General features: G+C 38.6%; 2 protein-coding genes across 8 annotated transcripts in view; one reads left to right on the top strand and one right to left on the bottom strand.

Annotated features, from left to right (window-relative positions):
* The first annotated feature begins 646 nt into the window (after nucleotides 1–646).
* Nucleotides 647–14405, top strand: COCH (cochlin). Of its 4 annotated transcripts, none has more exons than XM_081047804.1 (12): nucleotides 647–763; nucleotides 1256–1313; nucleotides 1401–1457; nucleotides 3383–3539; nucleotides 4137–4270; nucleotides 4758–4820; nucleotides 4969–5013; nucleotides 5111–5258; nucleotides 7828–7931; nucleotides 8624–8850; nucleotides 9027–9543; nucleotides 11887–14405. In XM_081047804.1, the coding sequence occupies exons 2-12, from the start codon at nucleotides 1280–1282 to the stop codon at nucleotides 12060–12062; spliced, it is 1662 nt and encodes a 553-aa protein (XP_080903930.1). In that variant the 5' UTR covers nucleotides 647–763; nucleotides 1256–1279; the 3' UTR covers nucleotides 12063–14405. The 4 variants fall into 4 exon arrangements, with proteins under 4 accessions (XP_080903930.1, XP_080903929.1, XP_080903931.1 ...); XM_081047803.1 differs by lacking the exon at nucleotides 647–763 and adding an exon at nucleotides 901–989; XM_081047805.1 differs by lacking the exon at nucleotides 647–763 and adding an exon at nucleotides 963–1090.
* A 558-nt stretch (nucleotides 14406–14963) lies between these two features.
* Nucleotides 14964–25267, bottom strand: part of STRN3 (striatin 3) — a 94229-nt gene continuing 83925 nt past the window's right edge. For all 4 annotated transcript variants that reach the window (XM_081047799.1, XM_081047801.1, XM_081047800.1 and 1 more), the window contains 3 exons: nucleotides 22155–22262; nucleotides 16979–17065; nucleotides 14964–16902 (listed from right to left, as the gene is read on the bottom strand). In XM_081047799.1, the coding sequence (XP_080903925.1) occupies nucleotides 16733–16902; nucleotides 16979–17065; nucleotides 22155–22262 (365 nt within the window). In that variant the 3' untranslated portion in view covers nucleotides 14964–16732. The remainder of the gene's footprint in view (nucleotides 16903–16978; nucleotides 17066–22154; nucleotides 22263–25267) is intronic.

Genomic DNA, 25267 nt, shown 5'->3' with positions numbered 1-25267 from the left:
GGAAGGGGACAGTCACTAAATCTCAGGTTCTGTGCCATCACGACACTAGGTCTGGGAATTTGGAAAGGCGATCAAACAGAAATCCTTCTTGACCCCGAAAAGAAAAACAGGCGAATGTAACGAGGGGTCTCGGCCGCCTGACACGCGTGGCCGTCCCCGTTACAGGAAACGGAGCCCGTCTGGGGAAAATCCGATTCCTGCAGAAACGTCGTGGGAAGGCTGGATCCCTAAGGTGCACCGCGGAACCAATCAGTCGACAGGGTTCCTGACCGACACGTGCGTTGACCAAACCTAGGTCGGTTTTCCTTTGGAAGTAGGAGCTGTGTTTCCACGGGGGCACGAAGTGGCGAGGTGTTACCCCACCCAGGGCCGCGTGGCGCCGGTAGCCCTGCTGGGCCCCACGGCCTCGGGGCGGGCGGGTCCCCGCGCTGCCCCCGTCGCCTCGGCCGCGGCAGAGCCGGGCTCCCGGGGGGGGGGCGGCAGCTCCCGCCGTCGGGGACCGTGCGCGGGGACCGTCCGCCGCAGCCCGGAGAGGCCGTCTCCGCAGGGCGGCCGCGGCACGTCGGGCCACCTACCCGCCCGGAGCGCAGTCCCGCTCGCGCGCCCGGCGCCGTGTGCTCCGGCCTCCCCCCGCGCGTCCGCAGGCGTGGGTCCCGCCGCCGTCCCCCACGCGGCCCGACACGCCTGACGCCGGCTCCCGCAGGGTCTCCGGGACTCTGACCTGGGTCTTCGCGCCTCCCCCGGGGACCGACGCGGCGTCCAGGTGTCCGAGCCCCGCACCGCGGGGGGGTGGCGCCTCGGCGCGGGCCTCCGCCGGCGGGGGGTGGGCTGAGGGTGGAGCCGCCGCCGCCGCCCTGCCCCGGGGGACCGGCCGCCGCCCCCGCCCCGCGCGCCCCCCGCACGGCGCTCCCGCGCGCGGCCCAGCCTTTATAGCGGCCGCGGGAGCCCCGCTCTCCGCACTCCGGCGCCGCAGGGCGGATCCCACTCAGGTGTGGAGCCCCGGGCGGGCGCGTCTCCCCCTCGCCGCTCCCAGCTGGTCTGTCTTCACGTCGCACCCACCGCCCCGCGCCGGGTTGCACGTCGATTCTGGGTTCGGCTCGATTCGCCGCGGCCGGAGCGTCGCCTCCAGATCCAGGGGGCGCCAGCTCCTGGGTGTCCGGGGGTGGAGGATCTCCGCGGGGCGGCGAGCGGGCGCGGTGGGGCCGCGGGGCTTCTGTCCCCCGGGAGCCGCCTTCTGATTCTCCGTGTCTCCCAGGTCCGAGCAGCCCCCGCGACGACCATGGCCGCAGCCTGCATCCCCGCTCTCTGCCTCGGTGGGTACGCGCCCCGCCCCGCGCCTTCCCCTCGCGCCGAGCCGCGGACAGGCGGGAGCTGGCCCTCGCGCTGTCCTCTCTTCGCAGGTGTCTGTCTGCTGCTGCTGCTGCTGCTGCCGCTGCCGGCGAGCAGCCAGGGGGCCGGTGAGTGGCGGGTTCCCGGTCCGGGCGGCGCGCGGTGGGAGGGGCTTCGCGCCGGCAGGTAGCGGCGCGCTCAGGTGGAGCCGCGCAGGTTGGAACAGCCGCCGGGGGCACCCCCATTCACGACCACAGCCGGGCTACTCCTTTACCCGTTTCTCCCAAGCGAGGGGGCCTCTGGGGTCTGATGGGGACGTTCTTCCCAATGCGCAGAGAAGGACCCCCCCCATCCATACCCACATCCCGGTACCCACGGAGGCAGCCGAAGGTCAAGGCAGGGGTATTCGTTGAGCCTCACCGGGGACTCACTAGTCCCGGGGGTTCCGTAGCGTTTGGGGACAGGGAGAAAGAAGCCTTCCTGACCCGACTTCAGACTGTCAGAGCTGACAGAAAGACGGAGAGACACAGGCAGAGAGGCTTACGTCCTTGTCCTACCTTGTTTGACTCCCTGGCGGTGTTTCTAGATGTAACCCCTATAAAAAGCAGTATTCGAGAGAGTCTAGAGTTTGTTCCGCAAGGAGAAGTTCGAGTATGGGTGTGTGGTTCGGTTTGTTTTCTACAACGTAAAAGTCAAAGTCTTTGCCCAAATCTATCCTTTGTTTCCCTTGAAAGGAGAAATGAGGGTAAGACCCCAGCCCCCCCACACACACTTTCACTAAAGTCAGTGTTGACCACAGAAAACGGGAAGAAGGATTAAGGCTGTTTGATGACAGGTATGAGGCTCATAAGTATGAGGCTACCGTTTTTGGAGAGAATTTTAATTTTCCCAGCAATCGACTGTGTTTCAGAGCTAAGGACTTGACCTTGTACCTGGCATCCTGCCTTCCCTTCCACCGACATGGACAGACAGGAAGGTACAGCTCCACACAGGGGGCTCTTAGAAGACATCCTTGTTAGAAGCAGGCTACTGAATTGGGCAATATGACCAGACAGTATTACTCTGTTTTGGAAAAAGTTTATTTTTAATTAACACTGTTTCAAAAAGTTTTGAAATAATTTCCTGTGTTTAGAAAATAATATCGAGTAACATTCTCAATTGAATGTTTACAATAAATTGATGAATTAACATGTATTATGTTATCTTGTTTCATGTTACCAAGGGCTTGTCTCTCCCTAACATCTTTTGTTGTAAAAACTTTGATTCTTTGTTAGTCAGGTTGACCATGCAAAACTTGAGAATATGAACAGTGCTTTCTAAAAATGCATTCACTGCCTGATAGAAGTCTCTGGACAGATCTGGAGCAGAAATAAACAGGTTTAATTCAGATAAAAACGCTCCATTCTGAAGGACTAACTTCCCTGTTTTCTGTCCTGCAGGAGTTGTAGAATGTTCCTTGGGCTGTGTCACCTTGGGCAAATTAACCCCATGGCTTTAATTTTCGTTCTGTAAAATGAGTGATTGAGCTAAATGACGTTCTATAAAGTGAAGTCTTTTTACTGGTTTGCTTAAATTAAGATATAATTTAAAGGCACTGCCTTTGGAGGACAACTGATATAAATGGTCCTCAGAAGCAAAGGATGTATCTATGAAAATGTTCCTCACAAGTTCAACCCAGATGTAATATTAGCACCTCAGCAACTGATGATGACAGTTGTCATCAGAAGTGAGATTTTTATATTTCTGGAATGAATTAATAAATGGTCAATGACTAATGTTATTTTCTAGTTCTGATCGAGTTCCAATTATGTATCTTTTAAACTGATCAGAACTGAGAAAATTATCCCATTAGACTTGATAGTGGCTGAAGACTAGATTAAATTGGAAAACTGATTTTTGGCTTGCTAAAAGCGGGGATGGTGTGGAATAGTACATCAGTCAATATTCCTAACTAGAAGTGTAGAAATCAGGGAAGTAAAATTTCAATCTCACATCCTACTTTCCCTACCACCACTGCCCTAAGAGTCCTGAGAATTCCCTCCTTACTCTTCAGTTCCCATCGCTATCACATGCTTAACCAGAGGCCTGGACATCAGGAAAGAGAAAGCAGATGTCCTCTGCCCAGGGAGCTGCTCTCTTGAGGAATTCTCCGTGTTTGGGAACGTAGTATATGCTTCTGTATCAAGCATATGCGGTGCGGCTATCCACAGGTAAGCCTCACCATGCCAAGGCAGAGGGAAATGCAAGTGTGATTATTTCCTGTGTCTACCTAGCCATCTGGATTTCCCACCTTTTCTTTCTTTTGGTGCCAGTTTTAGCATATAATATGGATATATTTTTAAGTTTTTCCTGAATATCCTTGAATGCCAGCTACACAAGGGAAGCTTTCTCACTGAAGGCAAATTGCATTATTTCTTGATAGCTAGATTCCAGGGGTTCTAAAACATTCTGAATCATGTAACATACTACTGAGTTTTTACTATGTGCCAGCCATTGTTTTAACTTCCATGACAACTCTACAACTGTACAAGGTAGGTAGGTACAGCTTTACTCCATTTGACAGATGAGGAAACATATTACAGGTGTGTTCTTATCAACACTTACATTTAACAGCACAAAACCATCTTCCCAGGCAGATTTTTTACCCATATAAGCAAGTTTTTTAAAAGGCTAGCAGCATCCTTAGATGGCTTTCCTGCTGAGCTATTTTCTTGATTAATCAGAGCAATAGATGCAATATGGCACAAGTCAGTTGGATACCCCTGAAAAGTGTGGGTAGAATCTCAGCTGTTATTCTTGTGTTGCAGGGGAGTAATCAGCACCTCAGGGGGACCTGTGCGAATCTACAGCCTACCAGGTCGAGAAAACTATACCTCAGTAGAGGCCAATGGCATTCAGTCTCAAATGCTTTCCAGGTGGTCTGCTTCTTTCACAGTGACAGGTAAGTACAACCACATTGTTCTTACTTTTGTGTAAATATTGCTTCCCACTGCCCCCCAAAATGTTTTCTGCTTTTCTCAGCACCACCACTTTGACTTTGATAGAAAAACCTGTGATCAAAACTGAAGGGGTCAATTATGGGTTAGAGTCAGGGGACTTAACAGGTCAAGGATCTACTCAAGCAAAATCTGGGTAAATGGGTGAAGAAGAATCTTGCTCTCAGGCAGGCAATGGAAACTTAAATGCCCTGGCATTTACCAAGTAACACTAAACTTAAAAAAATGAGTGAATGAATTCATTTTTGGCAATCTTTTAAAAATATCTAATAGATAAAAATCCATTTTGGTTCTTTGAAATCAGAATATAGCATTTACTCCTGCAGTTGCCATCACTGCATTTCATTTCTCATCCTATAGGACCCTACATTAGATTCATTATGCTTTGATGATAAAGAAGGGATAAAAATAGCCTTCTCTTTATTTTAACAGAAGGCAAAAGTGCTGCCCAGGAAGTTACAGGCCAAGCAGTGTCCACAGCACGTCCATCAACAGGTATGAAATATGGAACCTATAGTTGCCTGGCACAGCATTGGGAACCTCTTTTTAAGAATGACACTACCTGTCAGGAGTTTCCCTATGTGGGCTTCTTGCTAAGGAGCCATTTCCCTTTTGCTAATGCCAAATGCTTCCTTTGTTTAAGGTAAACGACAAAAGAAAACACCTGACAAGAAAGCTGGCAATAAAGGTAAGAGTCCAGATATCCATTTGGAAAAATAAGTCCTCCCTTTTTCCCTCCCTCCTCTTGAAACTGCTAACAACAAGATTTGTTTGGGTGTTCACAGATTGTAAAGCAGACATTGCATTTATGATCGATGGAAGTTTTAATATTGGGCAGCGCCGATTTAATCTACAGAAGAATTTTATTGGGAAAGTGGCTCTAATGTTGGGAATTGGAACTGAAGGACCACATGTGGGCATTGTTCAAGCCAGGTACCAAACTTGTTGAGATGGGAAACTTGAATGATGCTTTGAATGATGACAAATGATCAGTCCTTTTAGTAGGTACATTAATTTCAGTTCAATATAAACATACTGAGTTGTGAACAATCTAGATTCCCAAACTATAAATTCAGGATTTGAGACTGCCTTTGCAGATTGGGTAGGTCTAAGTGCTTTCTTTTTGGAATAAAGGGATTTAGAGAATTAGATGCTATTTGAGGACCAGAAGGTAGACGGAAAGGCCTTGTTGCTCATACAAATTATCTCTGCACTCCTACTCTGCTCAATTCCTAATTTCTCTTGACTGAAGGAAGAAACAGTGATATGCCTATTCCTCCTCTCTATTGTTATTCTTTCCAGCTCTTTCCATATTCCCTTAATTGGAGATCTGAAGTTTGATCTTCTAATTTGTATTCATTTAAAAATAATATTTATTGGTAGCTTTTAGGATTATCATATGCTCATTGTAAAAAATCTGAAAGCCTTTTATATATAAAACACAAAGACAACTAATTTCCTAAATATACCCCCTTGAGATAATCACTGTAAAATGTTTTATTTCCTTTCAGTATTTTAAGAAAATATTTGATTGTACATATAAGTGTATTTCTTATACAAAAGCTCAGGCTATAGAAATGTCTTATATCCTGTGTTTTTAGCCCTTAGTTTTCTGAGCATTTCACCTATCACAAATATTCTTCAAAAAATGATGTTTCATAATGTTCCTTTGCATGATTATTTAGCCATTCTTCTCTTGCTTCTTCATCATTACACATCACACTGTGATGAACATCCTCATGTCATCTGTGTGCCTTCTCTGATTTAGCTAGATGCTTAGAAGTGAGATTGTGTCAAAGGGTTTCAACACTTTGAAGGCTTCTGAAATAAACAGTTAAATTGCTTTCTGAAAAGTTGTACGTGTGGGTGTTTCTCACCAATACTGGTTCTTAATTTAGATAGAATTTTTTTGGTGTGAGAATTTAACTTTTTCTACATTATTTAACCATTTGTTCCACACCTTTTTAAAAAATGTGTTTCTTATTCCATTAATTTGTGATATAAATTTTACAAATTTAGGCAAGCCTGTTTCTTCAGTCCACTTGCTAATTCTCACACCTTTTCTACAATGCTTTCATTATTGTAGTGTTTTTTTTTCTTTATTGTACATTTTAACATCTCATAGGGAAAATTCCCCTTAGTCCTTTTCTTTTTGTATTTTTTCTTTGCTATTTTTACCCAATCATTTTTCAAGATGGAAGCTGTGCTACCTTGCAGATGCATACAAAGACTAGCTTCTCTCTAAACTTTCTGGTTTATAGTTTTTTTCTATTTTAGAAAGAGCATTAGACTAGATAAACTATATCAAATGTTTCTATTGAAGCAGAAAAACAGAATATATCATTAAAGATGCAAAAATAAGACTAAATTTCGTAAATCATAATTTGGACAAAAAGTAATCATAAATCTGAAAAGGTCAGCAACATATGAAATCTGATTTTGTAACCCAACATTCCACTAGGTATATAGAAATCACACCTTCAGGTATGCAGAAATACAATCAGTGCTACGACACTTGAACCTCTGTTGTTTTTTAAGGAGGGCACAGCTCACAGCTGCCCATGCAGGGATTGAACCGGCACCCTTGGTGTTATTAGCACCACGCTCTAACCAGCCACCCCTCAAAATTCATTACTTAATGGCAAATGATAATGCCAAGATCTTACAATTTTGCACTTATGAAATATCGAGTTATCTAAACACAACAAATTGTGCTTTAACTGTTTTTACTCAACATGGTCTCTTCTAAAAGTGAGCTGGAATTCTTTTAATAAATATGGCAATAAATAATAAACATGGAAAAATCTCAAATCTCTTACAAGACACATAATTTTAAGATTAGCAAATGTCAGTATCATTTATTATAAGAAAAATTCAGTATTGTAATACTTTGTAATTCATTGCCTTATAACTTTTCTCATTTTAAAACTGATGGCCTTTGTGTCATTGCGACTGCCTCTTCTGGGTGAACAGACTCAGGCTGTTCAGTGCTGCCAGGGTGCCCTGCTGGAGCATACCTAGCCTCACACCAGGCTGCCTTCCAATATCTGCCGCCCAACTCTGCAGATTTCCATTAAGCCCAGTGTCCTGAGCCAAGCCTGGTTTCAGGTGCACCCTATAGTTTAGGCATGGACTTTGGCATCAGACAAATCTGAGTTTAAAGTGCGGCTATGTTTCAGTGGGCATTTAGCTAAATGCTCTGAGCCCGTTTCTTCATTCATATGATAGGGATAATACTTTTCACCTTATAGTCACAATCAAATGAAATTACACATATTTTGCACATTACTCAAAATATAATAAATCTTCAATGTGTAGCAAATGTTTTTGTTACATTTCTGAAAGACCCCTAAAAATTCAAGTAAGGATGGAATGCCTTAGGTGGGATTAAGAAAGTTGGGCAGTGTCCAATTTGAAGTTTTTTTTTAAGGTGTATAATGTTGCTTGTTTTTCTCTTCAAATTCTCCCTGGATAACATTTTGCTTTTCATTTTTCCACTTAGTGAACATCCCAAAATAGAATTTTACTTGAAAAACTTTACATCAGCCAAAGATGTTATGCTTGCCATAAAAGAAGTAGGTTTTCGAGGGGGTAATTCCAACACAGGTGAGTAGATTTTGGGACCTGGGATGTAACACAGGAGAGGGCTATGAATGATATGTGAAACTATGTTATACTCTTATATAAGGAGATGTGAAACTCTTTCTCCTGGCACTAAAATGTTGGGCAGGTGTGTACTTAATTATCTGAGATACTCAATTTGTAATGGAAAATATACCAACGGTTGATATGTCTTATTTAAAAAATAAAGCATTGTGATTTATCATCTTTCCATTGAATAAGGCAGATGTCACTTTAGAGCAGTACCTGTTTGGAAGGCTAAAAGGAAGCAAAGACCAACAGACTTACCTAATGAATGCAGAGGCAGTGGAAAGCACTAGAGTAGCACTATGGATGGACCCTCTAGGGAGACTTCTTGTTCTGAGTCCTTAGAGGGACCAGTCAGTCACTAAGGGGCAAGACACACAGCGCAAGGACATGAGTGGGAGTCATTTCTGTTGTTTCTGACTGATGATTGATGTATGGGAAGGAAATGGAGGCTTCTGGGAGGGGATGGGGTATGTCATGTGGGTTGTGAAGACAAAAAAATAAGCCTGCCTTTCCCACCTTATGCATCTATCATAGAACCGGGTTCTACATAAAATTCTTAAACGAGGCGGCACCAAGCTGGTACAGGGAAATAGAAATGTCATTTGAGCAGTGGTGCTGATCCAGTTTCTTTCTTTTTTCAAACCTAGGAAAAGCCTTGAAGTATACGGCCGAGAAATTCTTCACACCAGAGACTGGAATGAGAAAAGGGCTCCCCAAAGTGGTGGTGGTATTTATTGATGGCTGGCCTTCTGATGACGTCGAGGAAGCAGGCATTGTGGCTAGAGAGTTTGGTGTTAATGTATTTGTAGTTTCTGTGAACAAGCCTATCCCAGAGGAACTGGGGATGGTTAAGGATGTTGCATTTATCGACAAGGTAAGGTGGTGAGGGGTTGTCTTCTGTTACGGTACTGATTCCCTTTTGGACCTCAGTGCTGACTGGCCCATATCTGGGCTAAGTTTGAACGTTCAAGACTTAATGTTTTTATAACTTTTAAGAAGAAACAGCTTTTGATCCTGCTGGGTATCTTTTGTCTCCCCGCCACCCATTAGATGGTCTGTCGGAACACTGACTTCTTCACTTACCACATGCCCAACTGGTTCAGCACCACAAAATACGTCAAGCCCCTGGTACAGAAGCTCTGCACTCATGAGCAAATGCTGTGCAGCAAGACCTGTTACAACTCCGTGAACATTGCCTTTCTAATTGACGGCTCGAGCAGTGTTGGAGAGAGTAATTTCCAGCTCGAGCTCCAATTTGCTGCCAACATAGTCAAAATGTTTGAAATATCTGACATTGGTGCCAAGATCGCTGCTGTCCAGTTCACCTATGATCAGCGCATAGAATTCAATTTCAATGATTATAATGTCAAAGAGAATATTCTCGAGGTTATCAGCAACATCCGCTATATGAGTGGCGGCACAGCTACTGGTGAGGCCATTGCCTTTACCATGAGAAGCGTGTTTGGTCCCGTGAGAGACAGCCCCAACAAGAACTTCCTGGTCGTTGTCACGGACGGTCAGTCCTATGACGATGTTCTCGGCCCTGCCGCTGCCGCACAGGATGCAGGTACGGTCCTTGTCCTTGGTCTGGCAAGGGTGATGAAGAGGGGCTTCTGGGAACACTAGGAGTAAATATAAACTGAAGCATTTATTTTATTGAACAAACACCTAGTGTCACACTCATGTTCTAAGAGCTCTTCCCCACAATAACTGATTTGATTGTCAAGGCAGTTCTACTCATCTCATTCCACAGACAAGAAAACAAACTTACCAAAATACACAGTAAGTGGCTAGGCCACTATCCAAACCCAGGCAGTCTCATTACTGAGCCCCCACTCCTAACCACTGTATTGCTGGGGGAGATACCAGGAGAACCCTGTCATGTGTCAAGGAAATGTTATAGGTTCTTGCATTTGGCTCAAATTTGGAATATAGCCGCCCTCCACCCCCTATCACAGTTTATCATAATTTACTATGAATCTGATGTTATTCTATTTAGTAGTTTTCAGTCTGGCATACGTTTTCTTAAGATGGTAAGGTTAAGAATAAAGACTTTAATTCTATTCCATCTAAACTTCCATTTTAGTCTTTTCTTCTTGAGATAATGAAAAGACCTGGATGTTATAAAAGGGTATAAAAAGGTTTTCTTTCTTCCTTACCCCAACCTTCATTATTACTTCTGGCAAAGGCCACTAGTTCCTGAAGACATTAGCATGTGTTGCTGAGATCAAATAGGTCAGCCAAAAGCTGAGCTTCCCTTGCCTGCCATAAAACTGAGTGACTGGAGTCCAATATTAAAAAAAAAAAAAAAAAAAAATGCTAACTTGGGAGGGGGAAGAAGCCTTCCATTTTTATACACTCTTCTGCACTTCATTTTCCCCGATTTATTTCCTAATGACTTAACATTTTTCCTTTTGTATATTAGCACTTCTAATGCATTTATGTAGTTTTCTAAATACTGGAGTATCGTTTTTATTAAGTAGAACTGATACATGCAATTGAAATGATACATTGGCTTATTTTTGTACATTTGCTTATTTTAAACATCAGCAACTAACCTATTTTGAAGACCCTTTTGCTACCATACCCCTTAAAAACAGCTTACTGAATTCAGTTATGGTTAACAGGATTGGATTCAGGTTCAAGTGAATTCAAAAATTTTTCCTACGTGATTAATTGAACTTCAGGAGGTTGGTCGTACTCTTTTCAAGAAAATTACCTTTAGTGATAGTGAAGTAAAAGTTAACAAAAGCTAGAAAATAGAGGACGCTTTCAGGGCTAGGTCATATCTATATATATTTTTCAAACTGCAACTATATACTGGGTGTGAGCTAAACCGCCTCGGCTTGAATGCAGAATTAAGAGGAAAACTGAAGGGGAGGGAAATTGACTCTTTTTCTTTGGCCAGGGAGAGGGATTGGCTGGTGGTCAAAATTGTTTCAAGTAGTTTTTACACCATCTAAACATGCTTTATTTATACCTTAAGCATTCACAACTCAGCATCATATGCCACTAGATGGGGATGAAGACTTGGAGGGGAGCAGCTATTTCAGACACTCAAAATGTTATGGGAATTTCACCCAGAAGACAGATCACAGTCTACACTAAGAATCTGCTAAACCACTACTTTTACAATAGGGACTGAAGTGAATCAAATTAATGTAATAGCACGCTGACCAAAATGTGTCATTGGAGTTAAAAGCCTTCTAGTAGTAGTTCAAGAGAAGGCAGATGAAATGCCTCAATGTAAGAGAAATTCCAGTTTCACACACATTTCTCTTTGGCTGTTTTTATCACCAGATATTTGCCTTTTGTGCAGACTGACAATCTCTATTGGTCAGTTTGCCAACGTAACATATAGATGGAAATGGAAGACTAGTCACCACTCTCCCAGACAAGGCAACAGCCTTAGAAAACTTGCACCATTTATGCATTCCATCTTTTGTGCCCTTCTTTTTCTATTGTAATGGCATACGACTCCAGTATACTATAGTGACAGCAGGCAGTACTTTCATGCCAATCTCAGAGGGAGTTTTGACCATTTCATTAAGTATGTCTGCAGGTTTTTGGATTTTTTAAATCATTTATGAGGTTGTTTCCTTTTACTTCTAGCTTACTATCCTGAATGGGTATGGAACTGTATCCAATATTTTTTATCAGTGATATGATTTATGTTAATGTGTTCAATTACACGGGTGGCAAAGCTTCTGGTTTTGACCAAATTGTTTAACCATTCTCATCATAATAACTGTTGAAACCTACCTAACAATTTGGTACAGGGGATTTAGTTCAGACATTACTAGGCAGTTTTCTCTGCAACTATGTACTAATGTATGAAAAATACGTATATGTAATCTTATATGTAAGCTGGAACTTGGTTTTAATTCACTTAAAAATATTTCCGTTGTAGGTATCACCGTCTTCTCTGTTGGTGTGGCTTGGGCACCTCTGGATGACCTGAAAGATATGGCCTCTAAACCAAAGGAGGAACATTCTTTCTTCACAAAAGAGTTCACAGGATTAGAAGCACTTGTTCCCGATGTCATCAGAGGCATCTGTAATGATTTTGTAGCGTCCCAGCAATAATGGTGACATTTTGACAACTGAAAGAAAAAGTGCAAGAGAACATAATGTATGTTATATTCGCCTAATACTGAAATACTATAGAGCATACTAGGATCTGATACAAAACTATTAAAGATGCCAACAGCTGTAAGCAAATAAGCATTCATTTAAAGCTACTACCTTCTAATTACAATTTAGATGTAACTGTTCAAAACTCTGCTAAGGCTTCATAATCGTGACCCTTAGAAACTCAGGAAAAAGGATATAATGTGGATTGAAATCTTAAGAGTTCTATTCTAACATGCATATTAAATGTGTATATGTATATATATGCAAATCGCATAGCTCAATAAAATCTGATATTTAGACCAAAAGCAACATTGCTTCTCTAATCACTCTGTATTACATAAGGAAAATAGAAAACAGCTCTTTAACTTAGTTCAAATATAAATATCTTGACCCTAGATGTTGTCTTAAAACCAAACAATGATGTTATTTAGTACTAAAATGTTGTAATTATGGATGAAATGGGAGAGAATTAGGAATCAGGTTTGTTTTGTAGCGTATTTTCATAATTTACAACTGAAATATCATACTGAACAAGAAAGAACTGTCTGGTATTTTTCTATTTATATCCTTTGATGTGTATAGATATATTTGACTTGCACTCTAAGTTATCCATATACTGAAAAAAAAGTTGCTAACTTTTTATTTACCACTTATAAACACTTAGCTTTAAAGAAAAGCACATATTCAAATAGAAATGCAGGAAAAAAATATAGTTTTTGACTAAGCAACAAAACGAGTAGTGAATATTATTTTGTCTTATTTTTCCAAGTCTCTCCCTAGGGCATGGTAAAATTTCTACATTCACTAATGCAGAAGGACCAATCTGATTTTTTTCCTTAAAATCATGCAGTAAGATTATTTTTTCTTTCATTCAATTTATTGAATGCCTACTGTTCTAGGCACTATACACATCCACTACCAGGTTAAATAGTAGATGCTTCTGGTTAAACATTCTTGTGAAGTTGGTTCCTAAGAAGTGATCAGAATTCTATTAATTATCATTACCTCACCAAGAACTCTCCATCATCCCATCCCGTCTTCTCTAAAAACAGGACCTGTCCTCTCCCTCATCCACCTGCACACCCTGTCTCCCATCACCACCTCCTTGATGCTATCTGAATGGTTTTACAACCAGCTGACCTGAAAATGGTGTAACTGGTTGAATCTATCTACCAGTAAATCTTTTGAGCCTAACAATTTACAGTTTGTGTAAAAGGAATGAAAGGACTATGTATCGGAGAGACGTAACTGATATTGCCATTGACACTAGATAAAAATTTGATAAAATGGAGTATGGGAAGATAATTACCCCCAAACCCCATAGAAAATGGCAAATATGATGAATTCATGTAACAATTTTCATATAACTAAACAACTAAAATGGGTCCAACAGGATTTTCCAATAGACCACAAATTCTCAGCTGAGAGTACCACTCTTTAAAAATTTAAACTTTACTGAAGACAGCCCTCTAATCAGTAGCCCTTTTTAAAGTGCTTTTTCTGTAATTCCATAAAAGACTGAAGTTTTGAGGCATCTGAGGTAACCAGGGAGGCTAGTATGTTGACTTAAAGAGCATGGCAGCAGTAATGAACCCTTTAAGTTACTATCAATTGCTTTAGTAAACATAAGATCAAGAGTTAACAACTAAAAACGAGTAGAGATTTTTAAAAAGATGTATCATAATCCAACTTTCGTAGGCATGCCTAAATTTCAAATATACTAGCTAATTTATAACTTTTAATGCATTAAATAAGTCGCTCGTCTTCGATGAATAACTTTGAAATAAGAAAAGTACATGAATAATTAAAATATGAAAAGGTAGAATATGATTAAATATTGAGAAAGTCAACATATAAAGTTTGTATATAAAACTATTCTTAAACTTTCTTTAAAGTACCATTTAGGGGTGGCCAGTTAGCTCAGCTGGTTAGAGCGTGGTGCTCTTAACAAGGTTGCCGGTTCAATCCCCACATGGGCCACTGTGAGCTGTGCCCTCCACAGCAGACTGAAACAACTACTTGACTTGGAGCTAAAGGGTCCTCTAAAAACACACTTAAATAAAAGTTTGAAAAAAAATAAAGTACCATTTAATAGTCAAATGAATCTATATAATTTCCCATAAGTCAAAAATGGAAGCACACAATGAAAAGACATTCTTTTTGTATCCTTTTAGTCTTTTTCCAAATGTTTAAATTAATATTGTAGCGGGGAAAAAACCCAAAGTAGGTAAAGAGAAAAATAAACACATATACTAATTTTTATTCATTTAAGTTCTGATACATTTCAAAAGAGGTGAATGTTTTATGCATGCATTGCCATGATAATAATCACATTCAGTTCGACAGTAACGCATTGATTTAGAACAACTGCCAGAAATACGAGCAGCTTTGGAAAAACTTGTTCTTAAATTGAGAGAGAGAGACAAAGAGAGAAAAGTGCCCCTTTAATTTGTTCATCAAGTTGAATCTTCACAAAACAAAAAAGCTAGTATTTTTCTAAAATTTCTGAAAAGTTTTAGTGTTTCACCAGAAATGACAAACTGCCACTTGGATTTTTATGCTAGATGACGAATTTTCTCAATGTACACACATGTAATTTTTTTTGCAGGAGGCATTCAAATAGAATTCTGCCACAAGTTTCCTTATGTTACCTTCTAATTCCATTTGCAATTCCCTTCAAAGAAAAAGGATGATACTACCCTGGTGAAGGAAAAAGCTGAGATAGTAATACTTAACATTATTTTTAAGGACAACTTTTAATTAATGAATAATGCAGTTTTATCCTCTGTTCAACATGTTGTGGAAACATGCATGGCTAAATAAGAATGACAACACTACTAACAAATTCATATTTAATAAAAGTAATAGGATGTTTAAAGAAATGCTTTAAAACTGTGTCCCTGGGTTATTTTGCATTATCTAACAAATTTATTTCAACAAATTTTTATCCCCAAATACGATGAAATACTTAGAAAGGCTTTCTTAATAGTGTTAAATTATTCTAATCTTATTAGAATATCAATAAGCAGTACAAAGTTCAAAAGAACAGCATAAAAAGGAAGGACTCACTGTGAAATCATCATTTCCTAGTTTAATGATGGAGCGTAAAGTATTGCACTTTATTATTCAACACAAAATAATGTAGCCAACAGTAACATACAGGTACACAATTTAATATTTATTATATGCATTTTATATACATTATTTTGCAACAGCTGTATGTTTGCTATGTGGTACAATCTTAAAAATTTGCTGATTCATAGTTTGTAAAACAAAAACCTTACAAAACTCGCAAACTGATCAGAAAAGTTTTTTGGAAGACTAGAAAAAATATTTTATTGTCTTAATCATGCATTACACAAACAAAATCTTCAGTTACACCATAAAATTAAGCACATCTGGAAAAAATAAAACAGGGATAACTAGTCCAAACACAGATTTCTGTATCCTGATTCAACTATTTTTGTATCCTATTTGTAATGTAAATAAAAATTTACTCCAAATATTTTTAAACAAGATACTTTTGTTTGGAATCATGGTAAACCAAGATAGGTATCTGGGGGGAATCACCTTGGTATGTAACTTAAACTATAAAATATTCCATTTTTAGTCTATTTTAGACTATTCAATGGTTCCAAAATAGATATACAGGTTCCTTTAACACATTAATAAAAGGATAAAAAGACCAACAAAAAGTGAAATAAATAATAGGCTATTAGCAAGATGGATAATCCTTGATAAATAAACTTGTAAATACAGTAAGATGTACAAAATATCACATAGTGATAGAATGCCAAGATTAGTTTTTTTACTTTTTTAAGAGTTCATTTGGAGTACTAAACCCCACTGTTTTCATTTTAATACACTTAATAGTCCCCGGTTTATGAAGACAATTATGTGATGATGAAAGTGATTTAGCATCTTATGGAGGACTTAGCTGAGCTGTATTAGGCAAAAGAAGGAAAGTGTGGTTACACAGCAGCGGGTCAGTGAGATCTCTGTGTTTTAGGGTTGTATAATGCAGAAAACTTCAATACAATCTTGAGCACTGTTGTGACAGGCTAAATATATAAAAAGACTTATAAAAACTAGAATTTTATCCAAACATTTTGTGCAACTAATGCTAAAATATTTTAAGTTAAATTTTCTTTCTTTTTTTTTTAAAGCAAAATAAGTTTAAAAGGGAATCTGTGGCATTCAACTGATGAACAGAAGATTACTAAGAGATGAAAAAAACTACTCTTGGAGCTCACTTTCCCCCAACAAGAGCACCACATTCCTAACCCTAAGGCAGCACACAGAGTCCAAAATAAAAGTCCTTTTCCAAGATCAGACTCCACATTGGCTTAAAGATACCTAAAAAACAGAAATACGCTCAGTTCATATCCAGTATAGGCCAAATACTGGAGTCCTTTTTTTCTGCCCCACAAAATACAGTAATTACAATTAAATTATCGAGCCTGACATTAAGATGTGATTTCCACCAATTTATGCCTGCCCTAAATAGCCTTCACCAGGCAGATCACATGTAGTGTCATATCAGTAACCTTTTTCGATGGCAGTGATGCAGACCCTCTTTCTGTCCAAGCCAATCTGTAGTTATGATGCAAGTTTCTGTTGATTCACACAAAAACTTTGGCAAGGGCATCAGCCCCTGCACTGGCAATATATGCTTTTGATGGATGGAAAGCAACATCATAAATTGATTCATCTAATTTCTTCCTATGTGCTGTTATTTCTTGCACACATGTCTTGCTGTCCAAATTCCACAATCTAATAGAACAGTCATGGCCTGTAAAAGAACAAAGTGTGACTGAGTAACAATTCTCTTATAAAGTTTGTGGGCGATACAAGAAGTTCAGACTTACTTCCAGACATCAAATAGATTCCATTAGGATCTACTGCTAGGCTTGTAACAGCATCCAAATGAGCTACCATAGAATGGATCAGTTTACCTAAATAAAACATAACAAAGAAGGTTAAGGTCTGACAAACAGCTACTAACTTGAGAGATCAGAAACTATAAAACAACATCAACATAAAAGAGACAATCACTACAACAAACTTTTTTATTGTGATAAAATATACCTAACATAAAAGTTACAATTTTAACCATTTGAGAGGGTACAATTCAATGGCTTTTAGAACATTCACTGATGTGCAACCATCACCATTATCTAGTTGAAAACATTTTCATCACTGCAAAAGGAAACCCCAAACCCATCCAGCAGTCACTCTTCTTTTCTCCCGTCCCCCAAGTCCCTGGTAACCACTAATCTGCTTTCTCTATGGATTGGCCTTTTCTGGATGCATCATGCAAATAAAATCATACAACATGTGGCTTTTTTGTGTCCCTCAGTATAATGTTTGCAAGGTTCATCCACTCTAATAATATCTTAAAGAGAATTTTAATTCTAATGAAGAACTTTCCCAGTTACTTCTTAAAAAGACATGTATGTGACATGAATTTGACAGTATTTGATAGGGGAATACATAATGACTCAAAGGTTGCCTCAAAGGCTTAAGATCAGGTAAACGAATTCAAACGAAATGAGAAAGGATCTTTCTCATTAAGAGATGTAAAGACTATTTTATCGACAGGGTTGATGATAAATCACTAAAGAATCTTCCTACCTAAAGATTCTAGTATAATGAAATTGATTTATCCTTCGAAATGTCAGTCAATTTACATAGTAGAAACAAGAAAGGGGAGGGGGGTGGAAGTATATTAGAGAAATTATTCTGGATTTCCCCACATAGTAACAAAAACACTATTTTGGAAAATGTAACTTAATGAATACCTTCCCTGAAGATTTGGCAAGCAAATGGGATTTAAGGGCAAATTGAAATTAAAAAACAAGTTGTGAACACAAAGTTGTGTTGCACAAATACTTTGAAAGAAGGGCATTAGCCTCTGCACTGGCAATATATGCTTTTGCTGAATAGAAAGCAACATCATAAATTGATTTATCTAAGAAAGGAATAAAATAGCAAATACTGATACTTTAAAATTTTTCTCCCGTTTCAATCAGCAGAGTCTTATTCAAATGCCTGGGCTGCTCCGAAAGAGAGATGGAGACCTTCTCCAGAATTCTAATTATAATCATCTGACATGCTTCTGGTCCTGATGACATTCCACACTGGAACACGAACTAGACCTACTTTTGTGATGGGGCTACTTTTGCTATGGGGCTAGAGTTGTTAACCTGAATATAAAACCACAACATAATCAAGTATGCAAAAAGTTTCTCTGAAAAACATAAAACGTCCTAGCAACTGTGTTTCTCCGAAAATAAGACTCAGCCGGACCATCAGCTCTAATGCGTCTTCTGGAGCAAAAATTAATATAAGACCCAGTATTACATTTGTACTCTACACCCTACCCTACCCTACCCTACCTGGGTCTTATATTATACCTGGGTCTTACATAAGATTTGGTCTTATAGTAAAATAAGACCGGGTCTTATATTAATTTTTGCTCCAAAAGACGCATTAGAGCTGATTGTCCGGCTAGGTGTTATTTTGGGGGAAACACGATACGAGTTGAGGACAAAATTAAAGTTTCTCACCATTTCAAACCACATTTGTCTAATTAACAGAATGATTTTAGAGATTCTTCTCCACTATCCTTGAAGAACAGAAAAATCATGCAACTACTATCTTTAACTGCTTATTCCAACATAATTGATCTATCAGTTCTAGAATTCATTCCTCTCAGAATTCCTATTGAAAAATAAAAAAAAAAAATCCCAGAGTACGAAATTGTTGGCCTCCAGGACAATAATCTCAAAACATCAGAGTTTAACAAACATCATTAGCTTTCGTAAAAAATGTCAAACCTATGATGGTAACTCTTAATTCACAAGTCTAGTTCTGAATTCTCTCCTGAGAATGGTTCTGTATGTCCTAAATTTAACATGTCTTACACCAAAGAATGCTTTTATTCAAATAGCAGACTGACCCATTTCTTTAAGGGTGCTATAATTTTCCAAGTTTAACTCCCAACTCTCCTGCCTGTACATTAAATATCTGAGTCCTCACTGATATGTTGTCAATTTCGAGTCAACCCTTCTCCACATACTCACTTCAAAATGTGAGAGACTCCTCCCCACCTTCATCGGACAATGTAGAGAGAGGTGCAATGCTGAACCAAGATGGATGCTGGGCTTCCACTGGTAACCACAGAGCTTCTGACCCCTCCCAAGAACTAACACCCCCTCCTTCAGCAACACTGATTTGTAACTTCTCATGTGTAACCAATTTCACTTTGGCCCCATGACTCTGCTGCCACCCCTCCTCCCCGACCAAGATTAATTCTTTCCTCCTATAACTGATGAAATAGAGGATACATGCAGTCACCTGTTGTCCCCTCCCTGGCACCTTAAGCCCTTTGACTTAGGTAATCAGTACTGTGGGTCCCTATGAAATGGAGAAGAAACAGACTGATGTAAAACATATAGGCTCTACAAGCAAACTGCATGGGTTTGAGTCTCAACCCCTGCATTTTTTCTGTTGTGTAACACTGTACAAATTTCTTAATTTCTTTTAAGCTTTTTAATTCAACTGTAAGATGAAAATAACAGTACTACATATGCCTTATGGAGTTATTAAAAGAGCAAATGTTAATATTATGTAAATCAAATAGAACAATGTCTCGCAGTAAGTAATACGCCATTAGTTTATAAACTACAAGAGGACAGGGCATGTCTTTGTTTTGCTTACCAAGCACTGAGAACTGTGCTAAGGATATGGCAGATACTCAGTCAATTTTGCTGAATGAATGAGTTCACAACCAATTCAGGATCTTCTTCCCACAAGTCCTCCAGGCCCCTCACCTATACACCCTTCTCTCCTAAACTCACTCACTAGCTCAGTCTCGTAGTCACAGTACATGCAACTTAAATTTGTATCTCCACTAACATTTTAAAAATTGTGAGCCCCAAAGACCTCTCCGCAGTAAACAGAAACTGAAAATTTTTAATTCTTTAAAGTCAAGGATCTCCCATAGAGTACGACTTAAATAATCTTTCTAAACCAATTTTGCAAACCCATTATCAAATATTTTAAGTGGGTTTCACAGTGCAGAGCATAAACCAAAAATCATCATTCTTAGCCTGGCTGAGAAGTCCCCCTGAGCAGATTGTTTTCCTCCTTCAAACTTACCTCTTTGGCTTTGCCTATAAAAAAACTTCTGCATGAGCCCAAGCTCCTACCACCATGCCTCAACAAAACAGGCCCTGACCTGATATTTCTACTACTTTCCTCACTTAGAAAATATATCTTATCATTTCTTCAAGGCAAAGCTCAAATCCTCACTCTGTGAAGACTCCTTTATCTATCAGGGCTCCTCTTCCTGCACGTATGTGTGTGTGTGCACAACTACACACATCCTATTTCTCCCAGACAACAGGGAGTCCCCAGAAAGCGGAAACCACATCTTCTACACAATAGTAGCCAGTGCAGTACAGAGTACAAAATTCTGAATACATTTCTGTTTTTAAAATCTAAATATTCATTGAACCCATTCATAGTATTGATTTCTATGTTTAAAATGAAAAATTTAGTAAATTTACTAATTCAATTGATAGAATATTCTATTAATAATTTAGCTAGCCGGAAAATACCAGTTATGGGGATATGCCAGTTTATCACATTTAAATGAATTACCAATTTTCAAAGAAGGATTTCTTTGAAAACAATATATGTGAATACAGTTTAACTCAATGTTGTATGTGTATGTGACTCTGTGTGAGAGTGAAAGTGAGAGAGAGACTGATTTAGAAAATATTTTTTCCATTGCTTGGAGCCTATTGCTTCAGTTATCTTCAAGTAAAGTACTAGACTAGTTAACAGAAATAACAAAATAAATTGGTAGCACTTACAAATAATTTGAAAGGCTATAGGCTCCATATTTGTTATTAAGTAAAATATTATTACCACTCTTTCTTGATTTCTATCAGTAAAAAAGTTCAATTCACTTTTTGCTTTTAATACAACTACTAAAATTCCTGAACTTTCCCATACAAATGCAAATCCTCAATAATTACTAAAAGAATCTTTTTAGAAACAAAGGAAATTATCTCTTTGCTCTTGAAGCTGGGGAAAATCTTTAGCTTCATAAAAAATGTTCAAAGAACTGATTTGATAAGGTGTTAAATTGAGAACATTGACATGAATATGAATCGTCTTTCCTGTGCAATACACACCTGGGACTATCCATTCTCTTCTCAAGAGTTTTACTGATTTATAAGGAATCTATCCATGAAAGTGTTATTTGAATAAAGGGATTTATGTTAAGGCTCTAAACACTAAAAATTATGACCATGTCCTATATAACCTTCAAAGAGAAATCTATAGTTCTGATTTGCTGTCTTGCTTGGCAATTTGTTCCCCTGCAATAATCTTGCAAGTAACATTTAAGTTTCTTATTTGCAAGTCTTTGAATACCCCTGTTTTAGCTTTTCCTCAAAGAAGCCTCTCTAGCTGTCAGATCTTTCCTGAAAGAGAGCAAACAATATTTTATGTAGCATTCTAGGCAATAACAGATGAAACAAGGGTCCTTAACTTAAAGAAACAACCCAAATTAAAATTTGATTTGACTTTTATATAACTGGCAAGTTTCCTGACAAGAAATACTGGGAAGATAACAATAAATCAATTTCCACTATATCATTTCATCCACCAAGAAATAATTTTAAGAATGTATTTGAAATGCCAAACACCAGAAAGACACCTCTTCTGCTATACTAATTCACAACAGAATCTGAAGGAAAAAATTTCAAATGGAAGGGTTTGTATTTAAATGAGGACATGAAGAAATAATAGGTAGGGCAAGGAATTTTATATATATACTTAAGGATAAAAGTTAACATATTATGAGTGTGCAACATTAAGTAAAACAAAAATCTGAGTTATTAATAAAATGATTTAACTTTGGCAATTTTGAAGTCAAAAAGTCAATATATCTTACATGAAAGAATATTATTTTTGATCACCTCAAATTTATAGAATGTGACTGTAAAGAAACTAAGACAACCTACTTACCCGTTTTATTGTCAAAAAATTTGATGTGTCTATCTTCATGAGCAGTTATTGTAACAGGAAGTGTGGGATGACTTACTACTCTGTTAATGTGATTATTGGATTGTAAATCTGAAAAACAAAGGAAGATAATGCACTAAAATTCAAACATTCAATTAGAAACTAAATGATAATTTTTTCAGACTTAACAAAAAATAAAAACCAAAGCTTTCGTATATTACAAAACTAAGAACGAAACTAGGGCTCTCAAGTGATACAATTTCTTTAAAAAAAGTTTAAGCTATAATGTCCTGTTATATGGACAGGACTAGGCTCAAGTTTAGGAAACAATATAAGTATTTTAATGCAGACTGTCAATAGATGTGGTTTAAAATTGTTAAAAGACTTAAAACCCAAAGATCAAGCTCTTAATTTTTGATTAGAGATGAGGGAGAACAGAGAAGATTCAAAACAAATGGGAAAACATTTCAACGTTATTTGACTTTAAGGAAATTAATCATTCCACATGTATACAGGAACTCTTAACTGAACTTAAACACATTACCAAAAAAAACCCTGTGAGAGTGTGTGTGTGTCTGATTACCTATGTAAGAGCAAGAGAGGCACTAGGGTTGAAAAGACACAGACAGACACTACTTTGATTATAATTTGGTTTGAGATTTGATCATGGAACTATGTAAATGTTTTACATAATTATAAAATTATTTTTTAAGAAGCAATCACGAAAAATCAAAAGTAAAATTAAACAAATGAACTTAACTGCATATCCAATTGGTATAAGCACAAATAAATGAAATACTTCAAAGCATAGTAATTGGACTGCCCATCTCTAGTGGAATGAGTATACACTAAGTACAAAATACTAGCAGCAATCCAACTATTGTGGTGGTTTTGGTATTGTTATTCCGAAATGACTGCATGTATACTGTGGGATAAAAGAGAAATTACAATGATTTTGCTGAAAAGCAGGAGTTCTGGTATAGTTAAAATGAGGTAAAGATGTGAAATCAACGAGATAAATCTGAATTTGAATTGGAAGTATTTGTATGAATTTATCAGTGTTTTTCTTTTTAAAAAATGCATATGGGGCCTGCCCAGTGGCTCAGGTGGTTAGGGCTCTACGCTCCTAATTCAGAAGGCTGCCGGTTCGATTCCCACATGGGCCAGTGGGCTCTCAACCACAAGGTTGCCAGTTCAATTCCTCGAGTTCCGCAAGGAATGGTGGGGGCAGCGCCCCCTGCAACTAGAAAACGGCAACTGGAACTGGAGCTGAACTGCGCCCTCCACAACTAAGATTGAAAGGACAACAACTCGACTTGGAAAAAAGTCCTGGAAGTACACACTGTTCCCCAATAAAGTCCTGTTCCACTTCCCTAATAAAATCTTTTTTTAAAAAAATGCCTATGTGGCTCTGTCCACTGAAAAAGCCTAAACTGATGACCAACTAAAGAACCATGAAAATTATGAGGACCAACCCAATAGCCTAGCATCTAGACTGTAGTCTCTAAATGCCATTTTCCATTAAAAGAAACCAGAGCGCCTTAGATATAAATGGCTGATTTCAGATCTGGGGCACAAAATGAACAAGATGAACATAGAACTCTTATCATATCAGAAAGAAAACTATCAATGACTACCAGGGTTGTGTCAAAAAAACTCAGGAGCCAACTTGATTAAACTCCCACTGACCAAAGATGAAATAATCTGAGTAGCAATAAAGATAATACCTGCAATGGATTGAAACACACCAAATACATTTATCTCCAAGAGAGATTATAATGATAATAAAAACAACGCCCAAAGACTCACTAGTCACCTCTGGAGGATGCTGAAGAATCACCTCATTATTATTTTGAAAACTGGTAAATAAGGGGGGGGAATCAATAATTTATCACGCCTTTCCTTTATAATCTCTAACTCTAAGGTAACCAAATTGCTGATGAGGGGATATAATTTTTCTATAAAAATTTCTTTTATAGAAATATTCTACCTAATAAATGGAGAAGTAATGATAGAATTAGAAAATCACTTTCAACAGCTAATGAATCAATAGACCCCGGTAATGATCATCAAGACTGAAAACAAAATAAAAAAGACAAACTAGAAAATATTTACTTCTGATAAAAGTTCACAAATTACTATGAAGTAGTCTTGTCAAAAAAATTTGAAAACTTGAAAATGAGGACAATTAAAAACACTGAACTTGAATTTGAATAAACCTCCAACACTATTGACAATTTTTTTTTTTTTTTTTTTTTTTTTTTTTTACTATTGACAATTTACAGAAAGGAAATGAACGGAGGAGCATTATTAAATGATACCCTAAGGATGCAACTGGCAAAATCCAGACTGTGGGAAATCCTATTAAGACGAACTACTCAATTTCTTCAATTAAAAAATGCAAAGGAAATAAAAGATGGAGGGGGAACCTACAGATGAAAAGCAACTTTAAAGACCAATTGCCACTCACAAATACATGGGCCTTATTTGGACTTGTATTTAAATAAATTATAAAACATATACCACATCATACATTTACAACATTGGCCATGTATACATAATTACTGGAGCTGGATGAGTTCTTCAGGCTCATTATTTTTTTCTTTACTTTCACACATAGGAGGTCTGACAATTAAGTTCGCGAACTTGCTGCAACAATGTTGCTAACCGTTTTTGATATCAGAGGGATTATTCATTATGAATTTGTATCAAATGGACCAACAGTTAACCAAGTTTACTGTTTGGAAGTGCTGAAAACACTATATAAAAAAGTTAGGCGATCTGAACTTTTCGCCAACAATTCGTGGCTCTTGCATCACGACAATGCACCAGCTCACACAGCACTGTCTGTGAGGGAGTTTTGAGCCAGTTAACAAATAACTCTATTGGAACACCCTCCCTACTCACCTGATCTGGCCCCCAATGACTTTTTTCTTTACCCGAAGATAAAAGAAATACTGAAAGGAAGACATTTTGATGACATTCAGGACATCAAGGGTAATGCGAGAACAGCTCTGATGGCCATTCCAGAAAAAGAGTTCCAAAATTGCTTTGAAGGGCGGACTAGGCACTGGTGTCTTTGAAGGTAACCATAGTGATATTCAGAAGTGAGGTAT

This window comes from Rhinolophus hipposideros (assembly GCF_964194185.1).
Source record: "Rhinolophus hipposideros genome assembly, chromosome: 5".
Taxonomy (NCBI): domain Eukaryota; kingdom Metazoa; phylum Chordata; class Mammalia; order Chiroptera; family Rhinolophidae; genus Rhinolophus; species Rhinolophus hipposideros.
This window is presented reverse-complemented; position numbering and strand designations above follow the sequence as displayed.